The sequence below is a fragment of the Nerophis ophidion genome, linkage group LG15, assembly GCF_033978795.1.
Source record: "Nerophis ophidion isolate RoL-2023_Sa linkage group LG15, RoL_Noph_v1.0, whole genome shotgun sequence".
In the NCBI taxonomy this organism is placed as follows: Eukaryota; Metazoa; Chordata; class Actinopteri; order Syngnathiformes; family Syngnathidae; genus Nerophis; species Nerophis ophidion.
Genome location: NC_084625.1, coordinates 4,334,498 through 4,356,679, shown reverse-complemented (window position 1 = coordinate 4,356,679; position 22,182 = coordinate 4,334,498). Strand labels below are relative to the sequence as shown.

The 22,182-nt window shown below is 40.7% G+C and overlaps 1 protein-coding gene across 1 annotated transcript in view; it reads right to left on the bottom strand.

The window, feature by feature from the left end:
• LOC133569898 (xin actin-binding repeat-containing protein 1) overlaps positions 1–22,182 on the bottom strand; it is a 47,611-nt gene that overhangs the window by 10,611 nt on the left and 14,818 nt on the right. The window contains exons 6-8 of the mRNA XM_061922487.1: positions 19,378–19,523; positions 19,116–19,163; positions 14,453–18,819 (exon numbers count right to left, since the gene is read on the bottom strand). Coding sequence (XP_061778471.1) covers positions 14,698–18,819; positions 19,116–19,163; positions 19,378–19,523 — 4,316 coding nt within the window. The 3' untranslated portion in view covers positions 14,453–14,697. The remainder of the gene's footprint in view (positions 1–14,452; positions 18,820–19,115; positions 19,164–19,377; positions 19,524–22,182) is intronic.

The following is a 22,182-nucleotide window of genomic DNA, read 5'->3' as shown; positions in this document are numbered from 1 at the left end:
AAAAAGGCCGTATTGGCATGTGTTGCAATGTTAATATTTCATCATTGATATATAAACTGTCTACGGTAAGAGCCAACTTATTACCACCATTTTCTAATCGAAACCTGCCGGTTGACATGTGGTAGAGAACCATGTTCGCTTGACCGCTCTGTTCCAAAGTAAAGCTTCGCCTTCGGGAATGTAAACAAAGAAACACCGGCTGTGTTTGTGTGGCTAAAGGCAGCCGAAATACACCGCTTCCCATTACGTCTTTCTTCTTTGACGTCTCTATTATTAATTGAACAAATTGCGAAAGGTTCAGCAACACAGATGTCCAGAATACTGTGGAATTATGCGATTAAAGCAGACGACTTATAGCTGGGATCGGGCTGGAACTAAATGTCCGCTACAATCCGTGATGTTTTCAACAGGATACTTTGTGGGAAATTTGAAATTGCAATTTAGTCAACTAAAGCGGCCGTATTGGCATGTGTTGCAATGTTAATATTTCATCATTGATATATAAACCGTCTACGGTAAGAGCCGATTTATTACCACCATTTTCTCATCGAAACCTGCCGGTTGACATGTGGTAGAGAACCATGTTCGCTTGACCGCTCTGTTCCAAAGTAAAGCTTCGCCTTCGGGAATGTAAACAAAGAAACACCGGCTGTGTTTGTGTTGCACCTACATCTTTCTTCTTTGACGTCTCCATTATTAATCGAACAAATTGCGAAAGGTTCAGCAACACAGATGTCCAGAATACTGTGGAATTATGCGATTAAAGTAGACGACTTATAGCTGGGATCGGGGCTGGAACTAAATGTCCGCTACAATCCGTGACGTCACACGCACCCGTCGTCATACCGACGTTTTCAACAGGATACTTCGCGCGAAATTTAAAATTGCAATTTAGTAAACTAAAAAGGCTGTATTGGCATGTGTTGCAATGTTAATATTTCATCATTGATATATAAACTGTCTACGGTGAGAGCCGACTTATTACCACCATTTTCTCATCGAAACCTGCTGGTTGACATTTGGTAGAGAACCGTGTTTGCTTGACCGCGCTGTTCCAAAGTAAAGCTTCGCCTTCGGGAATGTAAACAAAGAAACACCGGCTGTGTTTGTGTTGCACCTACATCTTTCTTCTTTGACGTCTCCATTATTAATCGAACAAATTGCAAAAGGTTCAGCAACACAGATGTCAAGAATACTGTGTAATTATGTGATTAGAGCAGACAACTTATAGCTGGGATTGGGCTGGAACAAAATGTCCGCTATAATCCGTGACGTCACGCGTGCGCGTCGTCATACCGACGTTTTCAACAGGATACTTCGCGCAAAATTTAAAATTGCAATTTAGTAAACTAAAAAGGCTGTATTGGCATGTGTTTCAATGTTAATATTTCATCATTGATATATAAACTGTCTACGGTAAGAGCCGACTTATTACCACCATTTTCTCATCGAAACCTGCTGGTTGACATGTGGTAGAGAACCGTGTTCGCTTGACCGCTCTGTTCCAAACTAAAGCTTCGCCTTCGGGGAATGTAAACAAAGAAACACCGGCTGTGTTTGTGTTGCACCTACATCTTTCTTCTTTGACGTCTCCATTATTAATCGAACAAATTGCAAAAGGTTCAGCAACACAGAGGTCCAGAATACTGTGGAATTATGCGATTAAAGCAGACGACTTATAGCTGGGATCGGGACTGGAACTAAATGTCCGCTACAATCCGTGACGTCACGCGCACACGTCGTCATACCGACGTTTTCAACAGGATACTTCGCGCAAAATTTAAAATTGCAATTTAGTAAACTAAAAAGGCCGTATTGGCATGTGTTGCAATGTTAATATTTCATCATTGATATATAAACTGTCTACGGTAAGAGCCGACTTATTACCACCCTTTTCTCATTGAAACCTGCCGGTTGACATGTGGTAGAGAACCATGTTCGCTTGACCGCTCTGTTCCAAAGTAAAGCTTCGCCTTCGGGAATGTAAACAAAGAAACACCGGCTGTGTTTGTGTGGCTAAAGGCAGCCGAAATACACCGCTTCCCATTACGTCTTTCTTCTTTGACGTCTCCATTATTAATTGAACAAATTGCGAAAGGTTCAGCAACACAGATGTCAAGAATACTGTGGAATTATGCGATTAAAGCAGACGACTTATAGCTGGGATCGGGGCTGGAACTAAATGTCCGCTACAATCCGTGACGTTTTCAACAGGATACTTCGCGCGAAATTTAAAATTGCAATTTAGTAAACTAAAAAGGCCGTATTGGCATGTGTTGCAATGTTAATATTTCATCATTGATATATAAACTGTCTACGGTAAGAGCCGACTTATTACCACCATTTTCTCATCGAAACCTGCTGGTTGACATGTGGTAGAGAACCATGTTCGCTTGACCGCTCTGTTCCAAAGTAAAGCTTCGCCTTCGGGAATGTAAACAAAGAAACACCGGCTGTGTTTGTGTTGCACCTACATCTTTCTTCTTTGACGTCTCCATTATTAATTGAACAAATTGCAAAAGGTTCAGCAAAACAGATGTCCAGAATACTGTGGAATTGTGCGATTAAAGCAGACGACTTATAGCTGGGATCGGGCTGGAACTAAATGTCCGCTACAATCCGTGACGTCACGCGCACCCGTCGTCATACCGACGTTTTCAACAGGATACTTCGCGCGAAATTTAAAATTGCAATTTAGTCAACTAAAAAGGCAGTATTGGCATGTGTTGCAATGTTAATATTTCATCATTGATATATAAACTGTCTACGGTAAGAGCCGACTTATTACCACCATTTTCTCATCGAAACCTGCCGGTTGACATGTGGTAGAGAACCGTGTTCGCTTGACCGCTCTGTTCCAAAGTAAAGCTTCGCCTTCGGGAACGTAAACAAAGAAACACCGGCTGTGTTTGTGTTGCACCTACATCTTTCTTCTTTGACGTCTCCATTATTAATTGAACAAATTGCAAAAGATTCAGCAACACAGATGTCAAGAATACTGTGGAATTATTCGATTAAAGCAGACGACTTATAGCTGGGATCGGGCTGGAACTAAATGTCCGCTACAATCCGTGACGTCACACGCACCCGTCGTCATACCGACGTTTTCAACAGGATACTTCGCGCGAAATTTAAAATTGCAATTTAGTAAACTAAAAAGGCCGTATTGGCATGTGTTGCAATGTTAATATTTCATCATTGATATATAAACTGTCTACGGTAAGAGCCGACTTATTACCACCATTTTCTCATCGAAACCTGCCGGTTGACATGTGGTAGAGAACCGTGTTCTCTTGACCGCGCTGTTCCAAAGTAAAGTTTCACATTCGGGAATGTAAACAAAGAAATACAGGCTGTGTTTGTGTTGCACCTACATCTTTCTTCTTTGACGTCTCCATTATTAATTGAACAAATTGCAAAAGGTTCAGCAAAACAGATGTCCAGAATACTGTGTGATTATGCGATTAAAGTAGACGACTTATAGCTGGGATCGGGGCTGGAACTAAATGTCCGCTACAATCCGTGACGTCACACGCACCCGTCGTCATACCGACGTTTTCAACAGGATACTTCGTGCGAAATTTAAAATTGCAATTTAGTAAACTAAAAAGGCCATATTGGCATGTGTTGCAATGTTAATATTTCATCATTGATATATAAACTGTCTACGGTAAGAGCCGACTTATTACCACCATTTTCTCATCGAAACCTGCCGGTTGACATGTGGTAGAGAACCGTGTTCGCTTGACCGCTCTGTTCCAAAGTAAAGCTTCGCCTTCGGGAATGTAAACAAAGAAACACCGTCTGTGTTTGTGTTGCACCTACATCTTTCTTCTTTGACGTCTCCATTATTAATTGAACAAATTGCGAAAGGTTCAGCAACACAGATGTCAAGAATACTGTGGAATTATGCGATTAAAGTAGACGACTTATAGCTGGGATCGGGGCTGGAACTAAATGTCCGCTACAATCCGTGACGTCACGCGTACACGTCGTCATACCGACGTTTTCAACAGGATACTTCGCGCGAAATTTAAAATTGCAATTTAGTAAACTAAAAAGGCCGTATTGGCATGTGTTGCAATGTTAATATTTCATCATTGATATATAAACTGTCTACGGTAAGAGCCGATTTATTACCACCATTTTCTCATCGAAACCTGCCGGTTGACATGTGGTAGAGAACCGTGTTCGCTTGACCGCTCTGTTCCAAAGTAAAGCTTTGCCTTCGGGAATGTAAACAAAGAAACACCGGCTGTGTTTGTGTGGCTAAAGGCAGCCGAAATACACCGCTTCCCATTACATCTTTCTTCTTTGACGTCTCCATTATTAATTGAACAAATTGCGAAAGATTCAGCAACACAGATGTCAAGAATACTGTGGAATTATGCGATTAAAGCAGACGACTTATAGCTGGGAACGGGCTGGAACAAAATGTCCGCTACAATCCGTGACGTTTTCAACAGGATACTTCGCGCGAAATTTAAAATTGCAATTTAGTAAACTAAAAAGGCCGTATTGGCATGTGTTGCAATGTTAGTATTTCATCATTGATGTATAAACTGTCTACGGTAAGAGCCGACTTATTACCACCATTTTCTCAAAGAAACCTGCCGGTTGACATGTGGTAGAGAACCGTGTTCGCTTGACCGCTCTGTTCCAAAGTAAAGCTTCGCCTTCGGGAATGTAAACAAAGAAACAGTCTGTGTTTGTGTTGCACCTACATCTTTCTTCTTTGACGTCTCCATTATTAATTGAACACATTGCAAAAGATTCAGCAACACAGATGTCAAGAATACTGTGTAATTATGCGATTAGAGCAGACAACTTATAGCTGGGATCGGGACTGGAACAAAATGTCCGCTATAATCCGTGACGTCACGCGTGCGCGTCATCATACCGACGTTTTCAACAGGATACTTCGCGCGAAATTTAAAATTGCAATTTAGTAAACTAAAAAGGCCGTATTGGCATGTGTTGCAATGTTAAGATTTCATCATTGATATATAAACTGTCTACGGTAAGAGCCGACTTATTACCACCATTTTCTCATCGAAACCTGCCGGTTGACATGTGGTAGAGAACCGTGTTCGCTTGACCGCTCTGTTCCAAAGTAAAGCTTCGCCTTCGGGAATGTAAACAAAGAAACACCGGCTGTGTTTGTGTGGCTAAAGGCAGCCGAAATACACCGCTTCCCATTACATCTTTCTTCTTTGACGTCTCCATTATTAATTGAACAAATTGCAAAAGATTCAGCAACACAGATGTCAAGAATACTGTGGAATTATCCGATTAAAGCAGACGACTTATAGCTGGGAACGGGCTGGAACTAAATGTCCGCTACAATCCGTGATGTTTTCAACAGGATACTTCGCGCTAAATTTCAAATTGCAATTTAGTCAACTAAAAAGGCCGTATTGGCATGTGTTGCAATATTAATATTTCATCATTGATATATAAACTATCGGTAGTAGTGGCTTTCTGTAGGTCTTTAAAGCTCAAAAAGAGTTGTTTAATCTTTAAAGTGTTGCAAAAGAAGCAACAGGTCCTGAACGCACCCCTGCTGAGTCCACTTAGTTGAGCAATTATTAGCAGCTGTTACTGAGCTGGAAGGAGCTTTAACGCTCTTCTTTAAGTGAGCAGCTTCTCCAAAGTATGATATTTAAACACCGGAAGCACAGATGAAGAAAGAAAGAGAATATTATGTTGTTTTGTGGGACTAAAACCAACAAAACAATCACTTCCTGGTTCTTTCTTCCTGGTTCAAAATGAGAGCTCGGACAAACTCAACAAGATTACGTTTTTTTGACCATAAAAAGATGTTTAAAGTGGAACCTCTGGACTTTAATCACCCTTGAAAAGCTCGACAGGTAAGTTTTTTTTAAAAGTCTGACTATAATGTGTGTGATTGCAATGTTTAATGGAGGCCCGGCTTTGTCAAGACTTCTGTTCAGTTCAAAAATAAATATACCTTTTATTATTTTGTGAAGTTCGATACAGTAATGATATCAATGATAACTTACTCATTTTATTTTCACAATATGACGAGGGACAATAAAAAAAAACAACAAGCTGGCTGCCATAAATGCTTTCCAAGCTGCACTTTGAACAAATCGACTTCAGTGGCTCTCAAACTTTCTTTTACCAAGTACCAACATTAAAGTACAGTAGCATAGTAGACCCAAGTATTCATTAAGTACCACCATAATGACAACTAGTACAGTAGTGTAGTAGACCTAAGTATTCATCAAGTACCACCGTAATGACAACATTAAAATACAGTAGTGTAGTAGACCTAAGTATTCATTAAGTACCACCGTAATGACAACATTAAAATACAGTAGTGTAGTTGATCTAAGTATTCATTAAGTACCACCATAATGACAACTAGTACAGTAGTGTAGTAGACCTAAGTATTCATTAAGTACCACCATAATGACAACATTAAATACAGTAGTGTAGTAGATCTAAGTATTCATTAAGTACCAACATAATGACAACATTAAATACAGTAGTGTAGTAGACCTAAGTATTCATTAAGTACCACCATGATGACAACATACAGTAGTGTAGTAGACTTAAGTATTCATTAAGTACCACCATATAGACTTTAAACACAGTAGCATAGTAGGCCCAACTCTTCATTAAGTACCACCATAATGACAACATTAAAATACAGTAGTGTAGTAGACCTAAGTATTCATTAAGTACCACCATAATGACAACATACAGTAGTGTAGTAGACCTAAGTATTCATTAAGTACCACCATAATGACAACATTAAAGTACAGTAGTGTAGTAGACCTAAGTGTTCATTAAGTACCACCATAATGACAACAGTAAAGTACAGTAGTGTTGTAGACCTAAGTATTCATTAAGTACCACCATAATGACAACATTAAAGTACAGTAGCATAGTAGACCTAAGTATTCATTAAGTACCACCATAATGACAACTAGTACAGTAGTGTAGTAGACCTAAGTATTCATTAAGTACCACCATAATGACAACATTAAATACAGTAGTGTAGTAGATCTAAGTATTCATTAAGTACCACCATAATGACAACATTAAATACAGTAGTGTAGTAGACCTAAGTACCAACATAATGACAACATTAAATACAGTAGTGTAGTAGACCTAAGTATTCATTAAGTACCACCATAATGACAACATTAAAATACAGTAGCGTAGTAGACCTAAGTATTCATTAAGTACCACCATAATGACAACATACAGTAGTGTAGTAAACCTAAGTATTCATTAAGTGCCACCATAATGACATTAACTACAGTAGTGTAGTAGGCCTAAGTATTCTTTGAGTACCACCATAACGACAACATTAAATACAGTAGTGTAGTAGACCTAAGTATTCATTAAGTACCACCATAATGACAACATTAAATACAGTAGTGTAGTAGACCTAAGTATTCATTAAGTACCACCATAATGACATTAAATACAGTAGTGTAGTAGACCTAAGTATTCATTAAGTACCACCATAATGACAACTAGTACAGTAGTGTAGTAGACCTAAGTATTCATTAAGTACCACCATAATGACAACTAGTACAGTAGTGTAGTAGACCTAAGTATTCATTAAGTACCACCATAATGACAACATTATGGGTTCATGTTGTTGTTGTGTTGTGGTTTAAAGTAGTTGCGTTGTGGATTAAAGTTTGTTGGATTTTTTGCAGTTGTGTTGTGGCTGAAAGTTGTTGTGTTGTGGCTTTATGTTGTTGCGTTGTTTCTGAAAGTTTTTGTGTTAAAGCGTTTGCATTTTTGTTTTTGCAATCATTTTGTGGCTAATAGTTGTTGTGTTGTGGGTTGTAGTTGTGTTGTGGTTTAAAGTAGTTGCGTTGCAGATTAAAGTTTGTTGTGTTTTTTGCAGTTGTGTTATGGCTTTGTTGTTGTGTTGTGGCTGATAGTTGTTGTGTTGTGGGTGTATGTGTTGTGGCTGAAAGTTGTTGTGTTGTGGGTGAATGTTTTGTGGCTGAAAGTTGTGTTAAAGCGTTTGCATTTGTTGTGGTTTTTGTAATCATTGTGTGGCTAAAAGTTGTTGTGTTGTGGTTTAAAGTTGTTGTGGTGTTTGCATTTGTTGTTTTTTGCAGTCATGTGGCTGAAAGTTGTTGTGTTGTGGCTTTTATGTTGTTGCGTTGTGGCTGAAAGTTTTTGTGTTAAAGCGTTTGCATTTTTGTTTTTGCAATCATTTTGTGGCTAATAGTTATTGTGTTGTGGGTTGTAGTTGTGTTGTGGTTTAAAGTAGTTGCGTTGCAGATTAAAGTTTGTTGTGTTTTTTGCAGTTGTGTTATGGCTTTGTTGTTGTGTTGTGGCTGATAGTTGTTGTGTTGTGGGTGTATGTGTTGTGGCTGAAAGTTGTTGTGTTGTGGGTGAATGTTTTGTGGCTGAAAGTTGTGTTAAAGCGTTTGCATTTGTTGTGGTTTTTGTAATCATTGTGTGGCTAAAAGTTGTTGTGTTGTGGTTTAAAGTTGTTGTGGTGTTTGCATTTGTTGTTTTTTGCAGTCATGTGGCTGAAAGTTGTTGTGTTGTGGCTTTTATGTTGTTGCGTTGTGGCTGAAAGTTTTTGTGTTAAAGCGTTTGCATTTTTGTTTTTGCAATCATTTTGTGGCTAATAGTTGTTGTGTTGTGGGTTGTAGTTGTGTTGTGGTTTAAAGTAGTTGCGTTGCAGATTAAAGTTTGTGTTTTTTGCAGTTGTGTTATGGCTTTGTTGTTGTGTTGTGGCTGATAGTTGTTGTGTTGTGGGTGTATGTGTTGTGGCTGAAAGTTGTTGTGTTGTGGGTTAATGTTTTGTGGCTGAAAGTTGTGTTAAAGCGTTTGCATTTGTTGTGGTTTTTGCAATTATGTTGTGGCTGAAAGTTGTGTAGAGGCTGAAAGTTGTTGTGTTGTGGCTGAAAATTGTGTTAAAGCGTTTGCATTTGTTGTTGTTTTTGCAATCATTGTGTGGCTAAAAGTTGTTGTGTTGTGGTTTAAAGTTGTTGTGTTGTAGCTTTTTGTTGTTGCGTTGTGGTTTAAAATGTTGTGTTGTGGCTGAAAATTGTGTTAAATTGTTTGTATTTGTTGTGTTTTTTTAATTGTGTGGCTAAAAGTTGTGTTGCGGTTTAAAGTTGTGTTGTGGTGTTTGCATTTTTTGTTTTTTGCAATCATGTGGCTGAAAGTTGTTGTGTTGTGGCTGAAAATTGTGTTAAAGCGTTCGCATTTGTTGTGGTTTTTGCAATCATTGTGTGGGTAAAAGTTGTTGTGTTGTGGTTTAAAGTTGTTGTGTTGTAGCTTTTCGTTGTTGCGTTGTGGTTTAAAATGTTGTGTTGTGGCTGAAAATTGTGTTAAATCGTTTGTATTTGTTGTGGTTTTTTAATTCATTGTGTGGCTAAAAGTTGTGTTGCGGTTTAAAGTTGTTTTGTGGTGTTGGCATTTTTTGTTTTTTGCAATCATGTGGCTGAAAGTTGTTGTGTTGTGGCTTTATGTTGTTGCGTTGTGGTTTAAAATGTTGTGTTGTGGCTGAAAATTGTGTTAAAGCGTTTGCATTTGTTGTGGTTTTTGCAATCATTGTGTGGGTAAAAGTTGTTGTGTTGTGGTTTAAAGTTGTTGTGTTTTGTTTAAAGTAGTTGCGTTGAGGATTAAAGTTGTTGTGGCGTTTGCATTTGTTGTGTTTTTTGCACTAATGTTGTGGTTGAAAGGTGTTGTGTTGTGGCTTTATGTTCTTGCGTTGTGGCTGGAAGTTGTTGTGTTGTGGGTTTATGTTGCGTTGTGGCTGAAAGTTGTTGTGTTGTGGCTGAAAATTGTGTTAGGGCGTTTGCATTTGTTGTGTTTTTTGCAATCATTGTGTGGCTAAAAGTTGTGTTGCATTTTAAAATTGTTGTGTTGTGATGTTTGCATTTGTTGTTTTTCGCAATCATGTGGCTGAAAGTTGTTGTGTTGTGGCTTTTATGTTGTTGCGTTGTGGCTGAAAGTTTTTGTGTTAAAGCGTTTGCATTTTTGTTTTTGCAATCATTTTGTGGCTAATAGTTGTTGTGTTGTGGGTTGTAGTTGTGTTGTGGTTTAAAGTAGTTGCGTTGCAGATTAAAGTTTGTTGTGTTTTTTGCAGTTGTGTTATGGCTTTGTTGTTGTGTTGTGGCTGATAGTTGTTGTGTTGTGGGTGTATGTGTTGTGGCTGAAAGTTGTTGTGTTGTGGGTGAATGTTTTGTGGCTGAAAGTTGTGTTAAAGCGTTTGCATTTGTTGTGGTTTTTGTAATCATTGTGTGGCTAAAAGTTGTTGTGTTGTGGTTTAAAGTTGTTGTGGTGTTTGCATTTGTTGTTTTTTGCAGTCATGTGGCTGAAAGTTGTTGTGTTGTGGCTTTTATGTTGTTGCGTTGTGGCTGAAAGTTTTTGTGTTAAAGCGTTTGCATTTTTGTTTTTGCAATCATTTTGTGGCTAATAGTTGTTGTGTTGTGGGTTGTAGTTGTGTTGTGGTTTAAAGTAGTTGCGTTGCAGATTAAAGTTTGTGTTTTTTGCAGTTGTGTTATGGCTTTGTTGTTGTGTTGTGGCTGATAGTTGTTGTGTTGTGGGTGTATGTGTTGTGGCTGAAAGTTGTTGTGTTGTGGGTTAATGTTTTGTGGCTGAAAGTTGTGTTAAAGCGTTTGCATTTGTTGTGGTTTTTGCAATTATGTTGTGGCTGAAAGTTGTGTAGAGGCTGAAAGTTGTTGTGTTGTGGCTGAAAATTGTGTTAAAGCGTTTGCATTTGTTGTTGTTTTTGCAATCATTGTGTGGCTAAAAGTTGTTGTGTTGTGGTTTAAAGTTGTTGTGTTGTAGCTTTTTGTTGTTGCGTTGTGGTTTAAAATGTTGTGTTGTGGCTGAAAATTGTGTTAAATTGTTTGTATTTGTTGTGTTTTTTTAATTGTGTGGCTAAAAGTTGTGTTGCGGTTTAAAGTTGTGTTGTGGTGTTTGCATTTTTTGTTTTTTGCAATCATGTGGCTGAAAGTTGTTGTGTTGTGGCTGAAAATTGTGTTAAAGCGTTCGCATTTGTTGTGGTTTTTGCAATCATTGTGTGGGTAAAAGTTGTTGTGTTGTGGTTTAAAGTTGTTGTGTTGTAGCTTTTCGTTGTTGCGTTGTGGTTTAAAATGTTGTGTTGTGGCTGAAAATTGTGTTAAATCGTTTGTATTTGTTGTGGTTTTTTAATTCATTGTGTGGCTAAAAGTTGTGTTGCGGTTTAAAGTTGTTTTGTGGTGTTGGCATTTTTTGTTTTTTGCAATCATGTGGCTGAAAGTTGTTGTGTTGTGGCTTTATGTTGTTGCGTTGTGGTTTAAAATGTTGTGTTGTGGCTGAAAATTGTGTTAAAGCGTTTGCATTTGTTGTGGTTTTTGCAATCATTGTGTGGGTAAAAGTTGTTGTGTTGTGGTTTAAAGTTGTTGTGTTTTGTTTAAAGTAGTTGCGTTGAGGATTAAAGTTGTTGTGGCGTTTGCATTTGTTGTGTTTTTTGCACTAATGTTGTGGTTGAAAGGTGTTGTGTTGTGGCTTTATGTTGTTGCGTTGTGGCTGGAAGTTGTTGTGTTGTGGGTTTATGTTGCGTTGTGGCTGAAAGTTGTTGTGTTGTGGCTGAAAATTGTGTTAGGGCGTTTGCATTTGTTGTGTTTTTTGCAATCATTGTGTGGCTAAAAGTTGTGTTGCATTTTAAAATTGTTGTGTTGTGATGTTTGCATTTGTTGTTTTTCGCAATCATGTGGCTGAAAGTTGTTGTGTTGTGGCTTTATGTTGTTGCGTTGTGGCTGGAAGTTGTGCTAAAGCGTTTGCATTTTTCGTTTTTGCAATCATTTTGTGGCTAATAGTTGTTGTGTTGTGGGTTGTAGTTGTTGTTGTATAGTGGTTTAAAGTAGTTGCGTTGAGGATTAAAATTGTTGCGTCGTGGTGTTTGCATTTGTTGTGTTTTTTGCAATCATGCTGTTGCTGAAAGTTGTTGTGTTGTGGTTTTATGTTGTTGCATTGTGGCTGAAAGTTGTTGTGGCTGAAGATTGTGTTAAAGCGTTTGCATTTGTTGTGGTTTTTGCACTCATTGTGTGGCTAAATGTTGTTGTGTTACGGTTTAAAGTTGTTGTGTTGTGGTGTTTGCATTTGTTGTTTTTTGCAATCATGTGGCTGAAAGTTGTGTTGTGGCATTATGTTGTTGCATTCTGGCTGAAAGTTGTGGCATTGTGGCATTTTGTTGTTGCGTTGTGGCTGAAAGTTGTTGTGTTGTGGGTTTATGTTGTTGCGTTGTGGCTTTATGTTGTTGCGTTGTGGCTGAAAGTTGTTGTGTTGTGGATTTATGTTGCGTTGTGGCTTTATGTTGTTGTGTTGTGGCTCTATGTTGTTGCGTTGTGGCTGAGAGTTGTTGTATTGTGGGTTTATGTTGCGTTGTGGCTGAAAGTTGTTGTGTTGTGGATTTATGTTGTTGCGTTGTGGCTGAAAGATGTCGTGTTGTGGGTTTATGTTGTTGCTTTGTGGCTGAACGTTGTTGTGTTGTGGCTTTATGTTGTTGTGTTGTGGCTCTATGTTGTTGCGTTGTGGCTGAGAGTTGTTGTATTGTGGATTGATGTTGCGTTGTGGCTGAAAGTTGTTGTGTTGTGGATTTATGTTGCGTTGTGGCTGAAAGTTGTTGTGTTGTGGATTTATGTTGCGTTGTGGCTGAAAGTTGTTGTGTTGTGGATTTATGTTGTTGCGTTGTGGCTGAAAGATGTCGTGTTGTGGGTTTATGTTGTTGCTTTGTGGCTGAACGTTGTTGTGTTGTGGGTTTATGTTGTTGCTTTGTGGCTGAATGTTGTGTTGTGGCTTTATGTTGTTGCGTTGTGGCTGAAAGTTGTTGTGTTGTGGGTTTATTTTGTTGCGTTGTGGCTGAAAGTTGTTCTGTTGTGGGTTTATGTTGCGTTGTGGCTCTATGTTGTTGCGTTGTGGCTGAAAGTTGTGGCATTGTGGCTTTTTGTTGTTGCGTTGTGGCTGAAAGTTGTTGTGTTGTGGGTTTATGTTGTTGCGTTGTGGGTGAAAGTTGTTGTGTTGTGGATTTATGTTGTTGTGTTGTGGCTGAAAGTTGTTGTGTCGTGGCTTTATGTTGTTGTGTTGTGGCTCTAGGTTGTTGCGTTGTGGCTGAGAGTTGTTGTGTTGTGGTTGAAAGTTGTGTTAAAGCGTTTGCATTTGTTGTGTTTTTTGCAATCATGTTGTGGCTGAAAGTTGTTGTGTTGTGGCTGAAAATTGTGTTAAAGCGTTTGCATTTGTTGTGGTTTTTGCAATCATTGTGTGGCTAAAAGTTGTTGTGTTGTGGCTTCATGTTGCGTTGTGGCTGAAAGTTGTGCTAAAGCGTTTTTGTTTTTGCAATCATTTTGTGGCTACTAGTTGTTGTGTTGTGGGTTTTTGTTGTTTTTGCGTTGAGGATTAAAGTTGTTGTGTTGTGGCGTTTGCATTTGTTGTGTTTTTTGCAATCATGTTTTGGCTGAAAGTTGTTGTGTTGTGGCTTTATGTTGTTGCTGAAAGTTGTTGTGTTGTGGGTTTATGTTGTTGCGTTGTGGCTGAACGTTGTTGTGTTGTGGCTTTATGTTGTTGCGTTGTGGCTGAAAGTTGTTGTGTTGTGGGTTTATGTTGCGTTGTGGCTTTATGTTGTTGCGTTGTCGCTGAAAGTTGTTGTGTTGTGGGTTTATGTTGTTGCGTTGTGGCTGAAAGTTGTTGTGTTGTGGCTTTATGTTGTTGCGTTGTGGCTGAAAGTTGTTGTGTTGTGGGTTTATGTTGTTGCGTTGTGGCTGAACGTTGTTGTGTTGTGGCTTTATGTTGTTGCGTTGTCGCTGAAAGTTGTTGTGTTGTGGGTTTATGTTGTTGCGCTGTGGCTGAAAGTTGTTGTGTTGTGGGTTTATGTTATTGCGTTGTGGCTGAAAGTTGTTATGTTGTGGCTTTATGTTGTTGCTTTGTGGCTAAAAGTTGTTGTGTTGTGGGTTTATGTTGCGTTGTGGCTGAAAGTTGTGTCAAAGCGTTTGCATTTGTTGTGGTTTTTGCAATCATTGTGTGGCTAAAAGTTGTTGTGTTGTGGCTGAAAGTTGTTGTGCTAAAGCGTTTTTGTTTTTGCAATCATTTTGTGGCTACTAGTTGTTGTGTTGTGGGTTTTTGTTGTTTTTGCGTTGAGGATTAAAGTTGTTGTGTTGTGGCGTTTGCATTTGTTGTGTTTTTTGCAATCATGTTTTGGCTGAAAGTTGTTGTGTTGTAGGTTTACGTTGTTGTGTTGCTTCTCACTCTCTTAACAAAGACAAAAAGAAGCAACATTTGTATTTGTTCTGCTTTTCACTCATTTGTGTTCTTTTCCAAAATCATTCCTCCCAAATTTAAATGTGCCAAATCGTTTTAGTGACTTGGTATCAGATCGATACCAACATCGGCAGTATCGCCCACCTCTGCCTTGCAAGCTGCTGATTGGTTTTAAAGTTTGTTTGTTTTTCCTCACCTGAGAGTTTTCTTGCACTTTTTACAGCAGAAGCAACGTTTGTGAAAAATGTATTTGTCCGCCGTCATTTTCTCCATGGGGTAGACGGGCTTGAGACAGGCCGAGCAGGTCTCGGAAGGACTTGCTTGGAACTGATGAGACAACCAGGCAGTTAGGACGGGTTTTTATCTCCAAAACACCAAGAAAAGTGGAGGACAATATGAAAGCGTAACCAAACATGAGTTCTGTACACGTGAGAAGGGTTTTCAGGACTGCTTGTGGTCCTCGCCCGGCAGGGGGACCTCGGTGTATGCGGCGATCTGACACATCGCCGGCATGACCACGACCGGAGCTGCGGACGAGGCGACGCTTTCAGGCGGAGCGGTGACCACAGCGGACGTTTTTGAGGAGTAAATCTTGTTCCCGCAGGCGTCCGTCCTTGCGTAGTTTTCCGTGATGGCCTCGGTGCTCCCGTGGAGGTCCGTGTGCACCTCCAGTACGCTGATCTCCCGTGGAGTCGAGTTAGATTCCTTGCTGTCGTCCTTCGTCCTGTTCAGACCAGGACTGTTGCATCGAAGGACTTTGGTCGTGCGGAAAGTCTCTTCTGGCCTTTGACTGTGCTGGCATGTTGGGCCGAGGGCGGTCTCTGGAGGCTTTCTGGCAGCTGACTGGATAGAGATGAACGCAGGTGAAGATGTGCCCTGTGGAGTCCTTTCAAGGTTCTGTCCCCCGGCTGGAGCTGTGAGGACTTCTTCTTCTTGCAGTGGTTTAGTTTTGCTCGAGCCGATGCTTATTTTGCTAATGTTAGCAGAGGATCCTTGCATGCTTCCCAAAGACTCCTTGAACAGGCAAGACAGACCAGCTATGTCGGAGTCCGATTTCAGCGTGGAGACGGAATATAGAGCCTTCTTGATGGCGTCCTCTATGTCCACCAGCCTTGCTAGCGTCTGCTCTTTGAGATTCATTATCTCCTCACTGGCTCTTTCCAGATCTCCAAAAACCTGCGCCATGGGGGATTTATGGTCCGATAGTGTCAGCGTCTCTCCTTTGAGTTCTTTCTTTACCGGCTTTTCTTTCTTTTCGTTGGAGCGAACAACCCAGTCGGGAACGTCCTCGAACACTCTCCTCAGCGACCTGACATCCACCTTGCTGGTGTCCTCCTCCATTTCTTCAACTCGACAGAGGATGCTCTGCAGCTCTTCCCGCTTTCGCAGGTTGTCAAAGATCTCCATGGCGGCCGAAATGTTTCCCCGCATGATCTCGTCCATGTGGACTGAGAGACGCTGTCGCCGTTCATCCTCCGTCTCCGTCCTTCCCTTCTTTTGCCTCAACGCAACCTTAGCGTCCTGTTTAGTTTTTGGCTGGTCTTTCTGTCCAGGTGGATTACCGTGCGACTGATCGAGTAGAGTTGGTTGTGATTGGACATCTACTTGTCTCACTTCAGATACGTCCTCGGCGTCTTTGTTGTGAGATTGAGCCAGTTTCACTCTTTTTGGTTTCACAGGTGGCTTCTTCTTCGAAGGAGCCTTTTTGCCGCCAAACATTTGACATGCCTCGTTGAAGTCTAAGTGGATTTCCTCGCTGTCATTAATCTTGTCTCCCACTGGGATGTCCTGGGGGACATATATCTCTTCTTTGTGGTCTTTTTCCGTGGTTACTTGGATTGGTTGTTCATTGTCAATTTCCAGAGATGTCTGTGAATTAGTTTCTGTCACACCAGATCTTTCCGAACCCAGCACATCTTGTTCAAAGACCATAGCAGTGTTTCTTTTCGACAAATCTGCCTCAGGTTGATCTGGGTTTGTTGTATTTTCATCTTTAAGTAGCTTAGTTGTGTGTTTCTCGGTGTTTGACTGTTTATGTTCCTTTGCTTTCAGGTGTTCAGGTTTTGGAGGGATGTCTGGTTTCGGGCCAACATTCCTTCTGCTTTTCTCAGATACACTTGTGAATTTGCCTTTCCTTGTAGACTCCGCGTTTGTGGTGTTGATCCCTTCTTCTCTGACCGTATTTTGACTCAAATGAGACGATGGTACACAAACGTCTTGGTCGACTGTCTTTTCAACAGAAACCGCATCAGTTTTCAGTCTTTCTTGAGGAGGTTTTGAGGAGTTACGATATATCATTGCTGCTCTGAAATCTCCTTTGCTGACGTTAATGTTGGACCTTTCCAGGGAATCCAAGGCCGCCTTGAGTTTACCTTGAAGTACGTTTTCCTCTCTCTCTTGTGTGGACGTTTCTGAAACATCTGGAGGGACCACAGCAGTGTGGAAGTGGCATTCCTGGACATCCTCAGCTCTGTGAGTTTCTTCAGAAGCACCATCTTTTAGACAAGTTGTACTATCTGAAGCCGAATTGATGCCGAAGACTGCCTGTTCTGATTGTCCACAGTCTTTTGGCAACGTGTTTTGTTCGATGTGTATCTCCTGTGAGTTGACATCAACTGGTTGCTCGATAGGTTTCTGCTTTTCTTGCAATGACTTATGCAAAGATTTAGCTTCCGTTGTGGCCTGTTGGAGGCTGTGAATTGCAGTTTGAAGGTTGGACACTTCATTGTCTTCGACCACCTCCACTAACTCATCTAGGAAGACTGCGTCTCCATACCGTGTGTCAAATTGCGACAAACTGAAGGAGTCTTTAACTTCTTCATGAGCTTTGGTGCTACATTTCTTGGTTTCACGTGGAGGGACATCTGGTGTCAAGTTTAGTCTTGGAGAAATTGTGATTCCGTCAGGTTGGCTCGGGTTTTGACCTCCGGAAAACATACTTCTCAGCTTCTTCACATCCACTGGTGCCCACTCTCGAGCACCCTCGTCTGCATGCTCAGGTTGAATCGCTGCGATTTGTTCCGTCGTCAGTTCTCCAACTGTTGCCTCTGCCTGAAGAGTTTTCAGATACTCCAGTTCTCCCTTCTCAATGCAACTTTTGAATAATTTCACATTTCCTTTGACTGCAGGATGGCTTGAAACTTGACAGGTCCTATCTGGGGAGACGACCGGAGACTTGCGTGTGTTCATCTCTGAACAACGCGCTTGTGGAGGACAATATCGTCTCACATCTTCCTCGTCCGAATACTTGTAAAGGGAGTAAACGATGATGTCTTCGGATTTGTTATCCTCCTGGATGATCACGCCTTTCCTCAGAGAGTTATCTTGATTAAGAACATCCTCAATAAATTGCAGCACATTAGCAGTTTTACACTCCTGATGCTGGTTCACGGGTACAATTAGCAATGAGTTCTTTATCTCTCCGTCACAAGCCTCCTTCAGGTAAGTCACCTGAGGCTTCAGGTTGGCTCGTGGCAGAACACGCAGGACCAAGTTTTGGAAATTACCTTCGGAAACCTCTTCATTTATTTCAGGTATTCTCTCTGATATGGTGTACTCTGCCTTTTTGGCTCGCGTGGTCTCGTTTACTTCAATGATGGAACCATTGCCGTGAATGACGTTGAGGCGATGGAGAGAGTGCAGTGATTCTTTGAGCGTCTCTACCATCGTTTCTATTTCGTCCTTGTTCTGGCGTCTGATTCTGTCAAACGGCATTGACTCAAACAAATGGGCTCTGTCCTTAACTATAGCGTAAATATCATCTTCTGCTGCTGGACTTGGTTTCTTCGTGTGAAAGTGGGAGAGTTCTTTTATGTTCTGTGACACGAATGGGTTGTTTTGCATCAGGGCCGCTTTGGTTTTTATACTGTCTTCTTTTCCCACAAACTGTGTTGAAACGTCTCCATCTCCATGAGTATTGCATGGTTCGCACTTTTGGGCTTGCTGTCCTTGGATTAACGCCATGGCATCACCTGAATTAGAAACTTTACGCCCCTGCTTGGTATCTGAATTCGGCTGAGATGTTTCCACACACTGACTTTCAAACATCCTTCTGGTTGCCTGTACATCTGTTCTGATAGGCTCTTCCTCACACTCTCTGTTGGGATCTGGGCTAGAAAGCAGACTTTGGTCAGAGTCCAACATTGGTTGAACAAGACTTGACCTCTCGTTCGGGTCCTCAACCACAGCTGATGTTTTACTGATAGTCCCTTTTTCTAACGTTTCTTCAGCCATGTGCATCCTGGGGTTGTAAGATGATACTTTATCACTCAGGGAACTGTTTTCAAATAGCAACCTTCTGGAGTGGACTTCTCCCTCGTATCCACTCTTATCAGCTGTCACCTCGGAGTCCGAGTTCAAAACCTCAGCAAGCTCCTCGTCCACCACCTCATCCAGCATCTTCAGCTCAGGGTGTGTGTGCTTCAAGAGTCTCCTCAGCTCACATTTCTGACGCTGTTGTGACAACGTTTCTTTGGGAGTTTGGGATTGTGAGAACAGTTGCGGATTTGTCCCTAATTGATGTCCAAGCTGGTCACCTCTGTCGAGTTGGGCATCTTCGGCCATCTTTGAAGAACAAAGTGATGTGGTCATGATTTGGCACCAGGTCTGATTTCAAGGTTTCCATTGCCATGCTCCGGTTAATGAGATGCTTTTGTTACCTTCCAAAAAGCAGCTGATTGATGCACAGGTCAGTTTGTTAGCTGAACTCCAAAGGCAACCAACAACTGTAGGCACTCAACGTGAACCCAACTGTTGATTGTTATTAGTTTATGCTTTCAACACAAAACATGCAAATGTCTTCAAATCCAACATACAGCAAAGAGAAAAGATTGCAAAAATCACGTGATGCTCGAACTCACCCTCATTCGAGTCACTCGTCTCCGTGGTTCAGGTGAGCGATCTTGAGCCTGGTGGGGGACATAAAGCAAGCACGTTCTGGGTTGTAGAAAGAGCGGCATTTATTGTTCACGGCCAATAAAACTAATTGGTTTGCGATCGTTACAAGGGCATAGTTCCTTCTAGTAAAGCTTGTAAGACACCATTAACAAAGCGACACTTTGAATGGCAATAAAAACTGAATAGTCACGACTGTAAAAAGGGTTCAAGAGTGAGATGGTTTACCGGCTTTAAAATGGTCTGCTCTGCTTCCTGAGTTGCTACTTTTGACAGATAGAGAGCAGACAGAGCTTTGACGGAGACAAACAGTTTCTCGTTCTCGGGGAGGAAGAGGTTTTCCCTGAAGTCTGCGATCGACCTCCGCTTTTCATCTGCAGACACAAAACATCTTTAGTCGTACTTCACAGCAAGGCAGCGGCATGACGGCCAACGAACAACAGTGCAACAACATCTCGTGACAGAATACTTCAAGTAGCACAGTCATGCAATTACAGCACAGTTATGGTTTTGGATATAGCGCTCTCTAAGTTTCTGGGTGACAACTGCTATGCGTCAGAGTTAAAAATATATAGCACTTGTGATGGTAAGTGAGATACCTGACCCCACTGACACACATACTGACCAAAGAGTGCAGTTACTGATGAAGCAACCTTCTATTTAGGGCTGGACAATTCATGGAATTAATCGGACAGTTTCGGTTTTGGATTCTCAAGATCATAAAAATAATTTAAAGTAAATACTTATAATGGGCCGCGCAACGTGTATGCAAATATCTGAGCTTGTAGCAGTGAAACGGATGAGTGGGTGATTAGTGAAAACAAGACCACATCTATTAGAATTTAGGGATCTCGCATTAATGTAACCACGGACGAACAGAGGGGCAAAACGCAGAATATCAGTTAAATTGACATAAATGTGAGTGAAATGATGTCATTGTGAGAAAAATTAACATTTGTTTGGGAAAATACAATGTCTGGAACACGTCCTAAACAAAACTGTGGAAACGGACACTTGAAACAGCAACAAAAACAATTAGCTAAAGCTAGCAAGGACAACCCATACACCCGCAACCCATGTCGTCTGCTTGTGTTGTTGTTAACGACATCATGGATGTAACATCAAAGGACAAACATTCCATGCCCCCACGACACATCTCATCTGATTGTGTTGTTGTGAACAACATCATGGATGTATCATCAACGTACAAATAATCCACACACCCACAACAAATCCCATTTGGTTGTGTTGTTGTGAACGACATCATGGATGTAACATAAACGTACAAATAATACACACACCCACAACAAAACCCATTTGATTGTGTTGTTGTGAACGACATCATGGATGTAACATCAACGTACAAATAATCCACACACCCACAACAAATCCCATTTGATTGTGTTGTTGTGAACGACATCATGGATGTAACATCAACGTACAAATAATCCACACACCCACAACAAATCCCATTTGATTGTGTTGTTGTGAACGACATCATGGATGTAATATCAACGTACAAATAATCCACACACCCACAACAAATCCCATTTGATTGTGTTGTTGTGAACGACATCATGGATGTAACATCAACGTACAAATAATCCACACACCCACAACAAAACCCATTTGAGTGTGTTGTTGTGAACGACATCATGGATGTAACATCAACGTACAAATAATCCACACACCCACAACAAATCCCATTTGATTGTGTTGTTGTGAACGACATCATGGATGTAACATCAACGTACAAATAATCCACACACCCACAACAAATCCCATTTGATTGTGTTGTTGTGAACGACATCATGGATGTAACATCAACGTACAAATAATCCACACACCCACAACAAATCCCATTTGATTGTGTTGTTGTGAACGACATCATGGATGTAACATCAACGTACAAATAATCCACACACCCACAACAAAACCCATTTGATTGTGTTGTTGTGAACGACATCATGGATGTAACATCAACGTACAAATAATCCACACACCCACAACAAATCCCATTTGATTGTGTTGTTGTGAACGACATCATGGATGTAACATCAACGTACAAATAATCCACACACCCACAACAAAACCCATTTGATTGTGTTGTTGTGAACAACATCATGGATGTAACATCAACGTAGAAATAATCCACACAACCACAACAAATCCCATTTGATTGTGTTGTTGTGAACGACATCATGAATGTAACATCAACGTACAATAATCCACACACCCACAACAAATCCCATTTGATTGTGTTGTTGTGAACGACATCATGGATGTATCATCAACGTACAAATAATCCACACACCCACAACAAATCGCATTTGATTGTGTTGTTGTGAACGACATCATGGATGTAAAATCAACGTACAAATAATCCACACACCCACAACAAATCCCATTTGGTTGTGTTGTTGTGAACGACATCATGGATGTAACATCAACGTACAAATAATCCACACACCCACAACAAATCCCATTTGATTGTGTTGTTGTGAACGACATCATGGATGTAACATCAACGTACAAATAATCCACACACTTACAACAAATCCCATTTGATTGTGTTGTTGTGAACGACATCATGGATGTAACATCAACGTACAAATAATCCACACACTTACAACAAATCCCATTTGATTGTGTTGTTGTGAACGACATCATGGATGTATCATCAACGTACAAATAATCCACACACCCACAAAAAAACCCATTTGATTGTGTTGTTGTGAACGACATCATGGATGTAACATCAACGTACAAATAATCCACACACCCACAACAAATCCCATTTGATTGTGTTGTTGTGAACGACATCATGGATGTAACATCAACGTACAAATAATCCACACACCCACAACAAATCCCATTTGATTGTGTTGTTGTGAACGACATCATGGATGTAACATCAACGTACAAATAATCCACACACCCACAACAAATCCCATTTGATTGTGTTGTTGTGAACGACATCATGGATGTAACATCAACGTGCAAATAATCCACACACCCACAACAAATCCCATT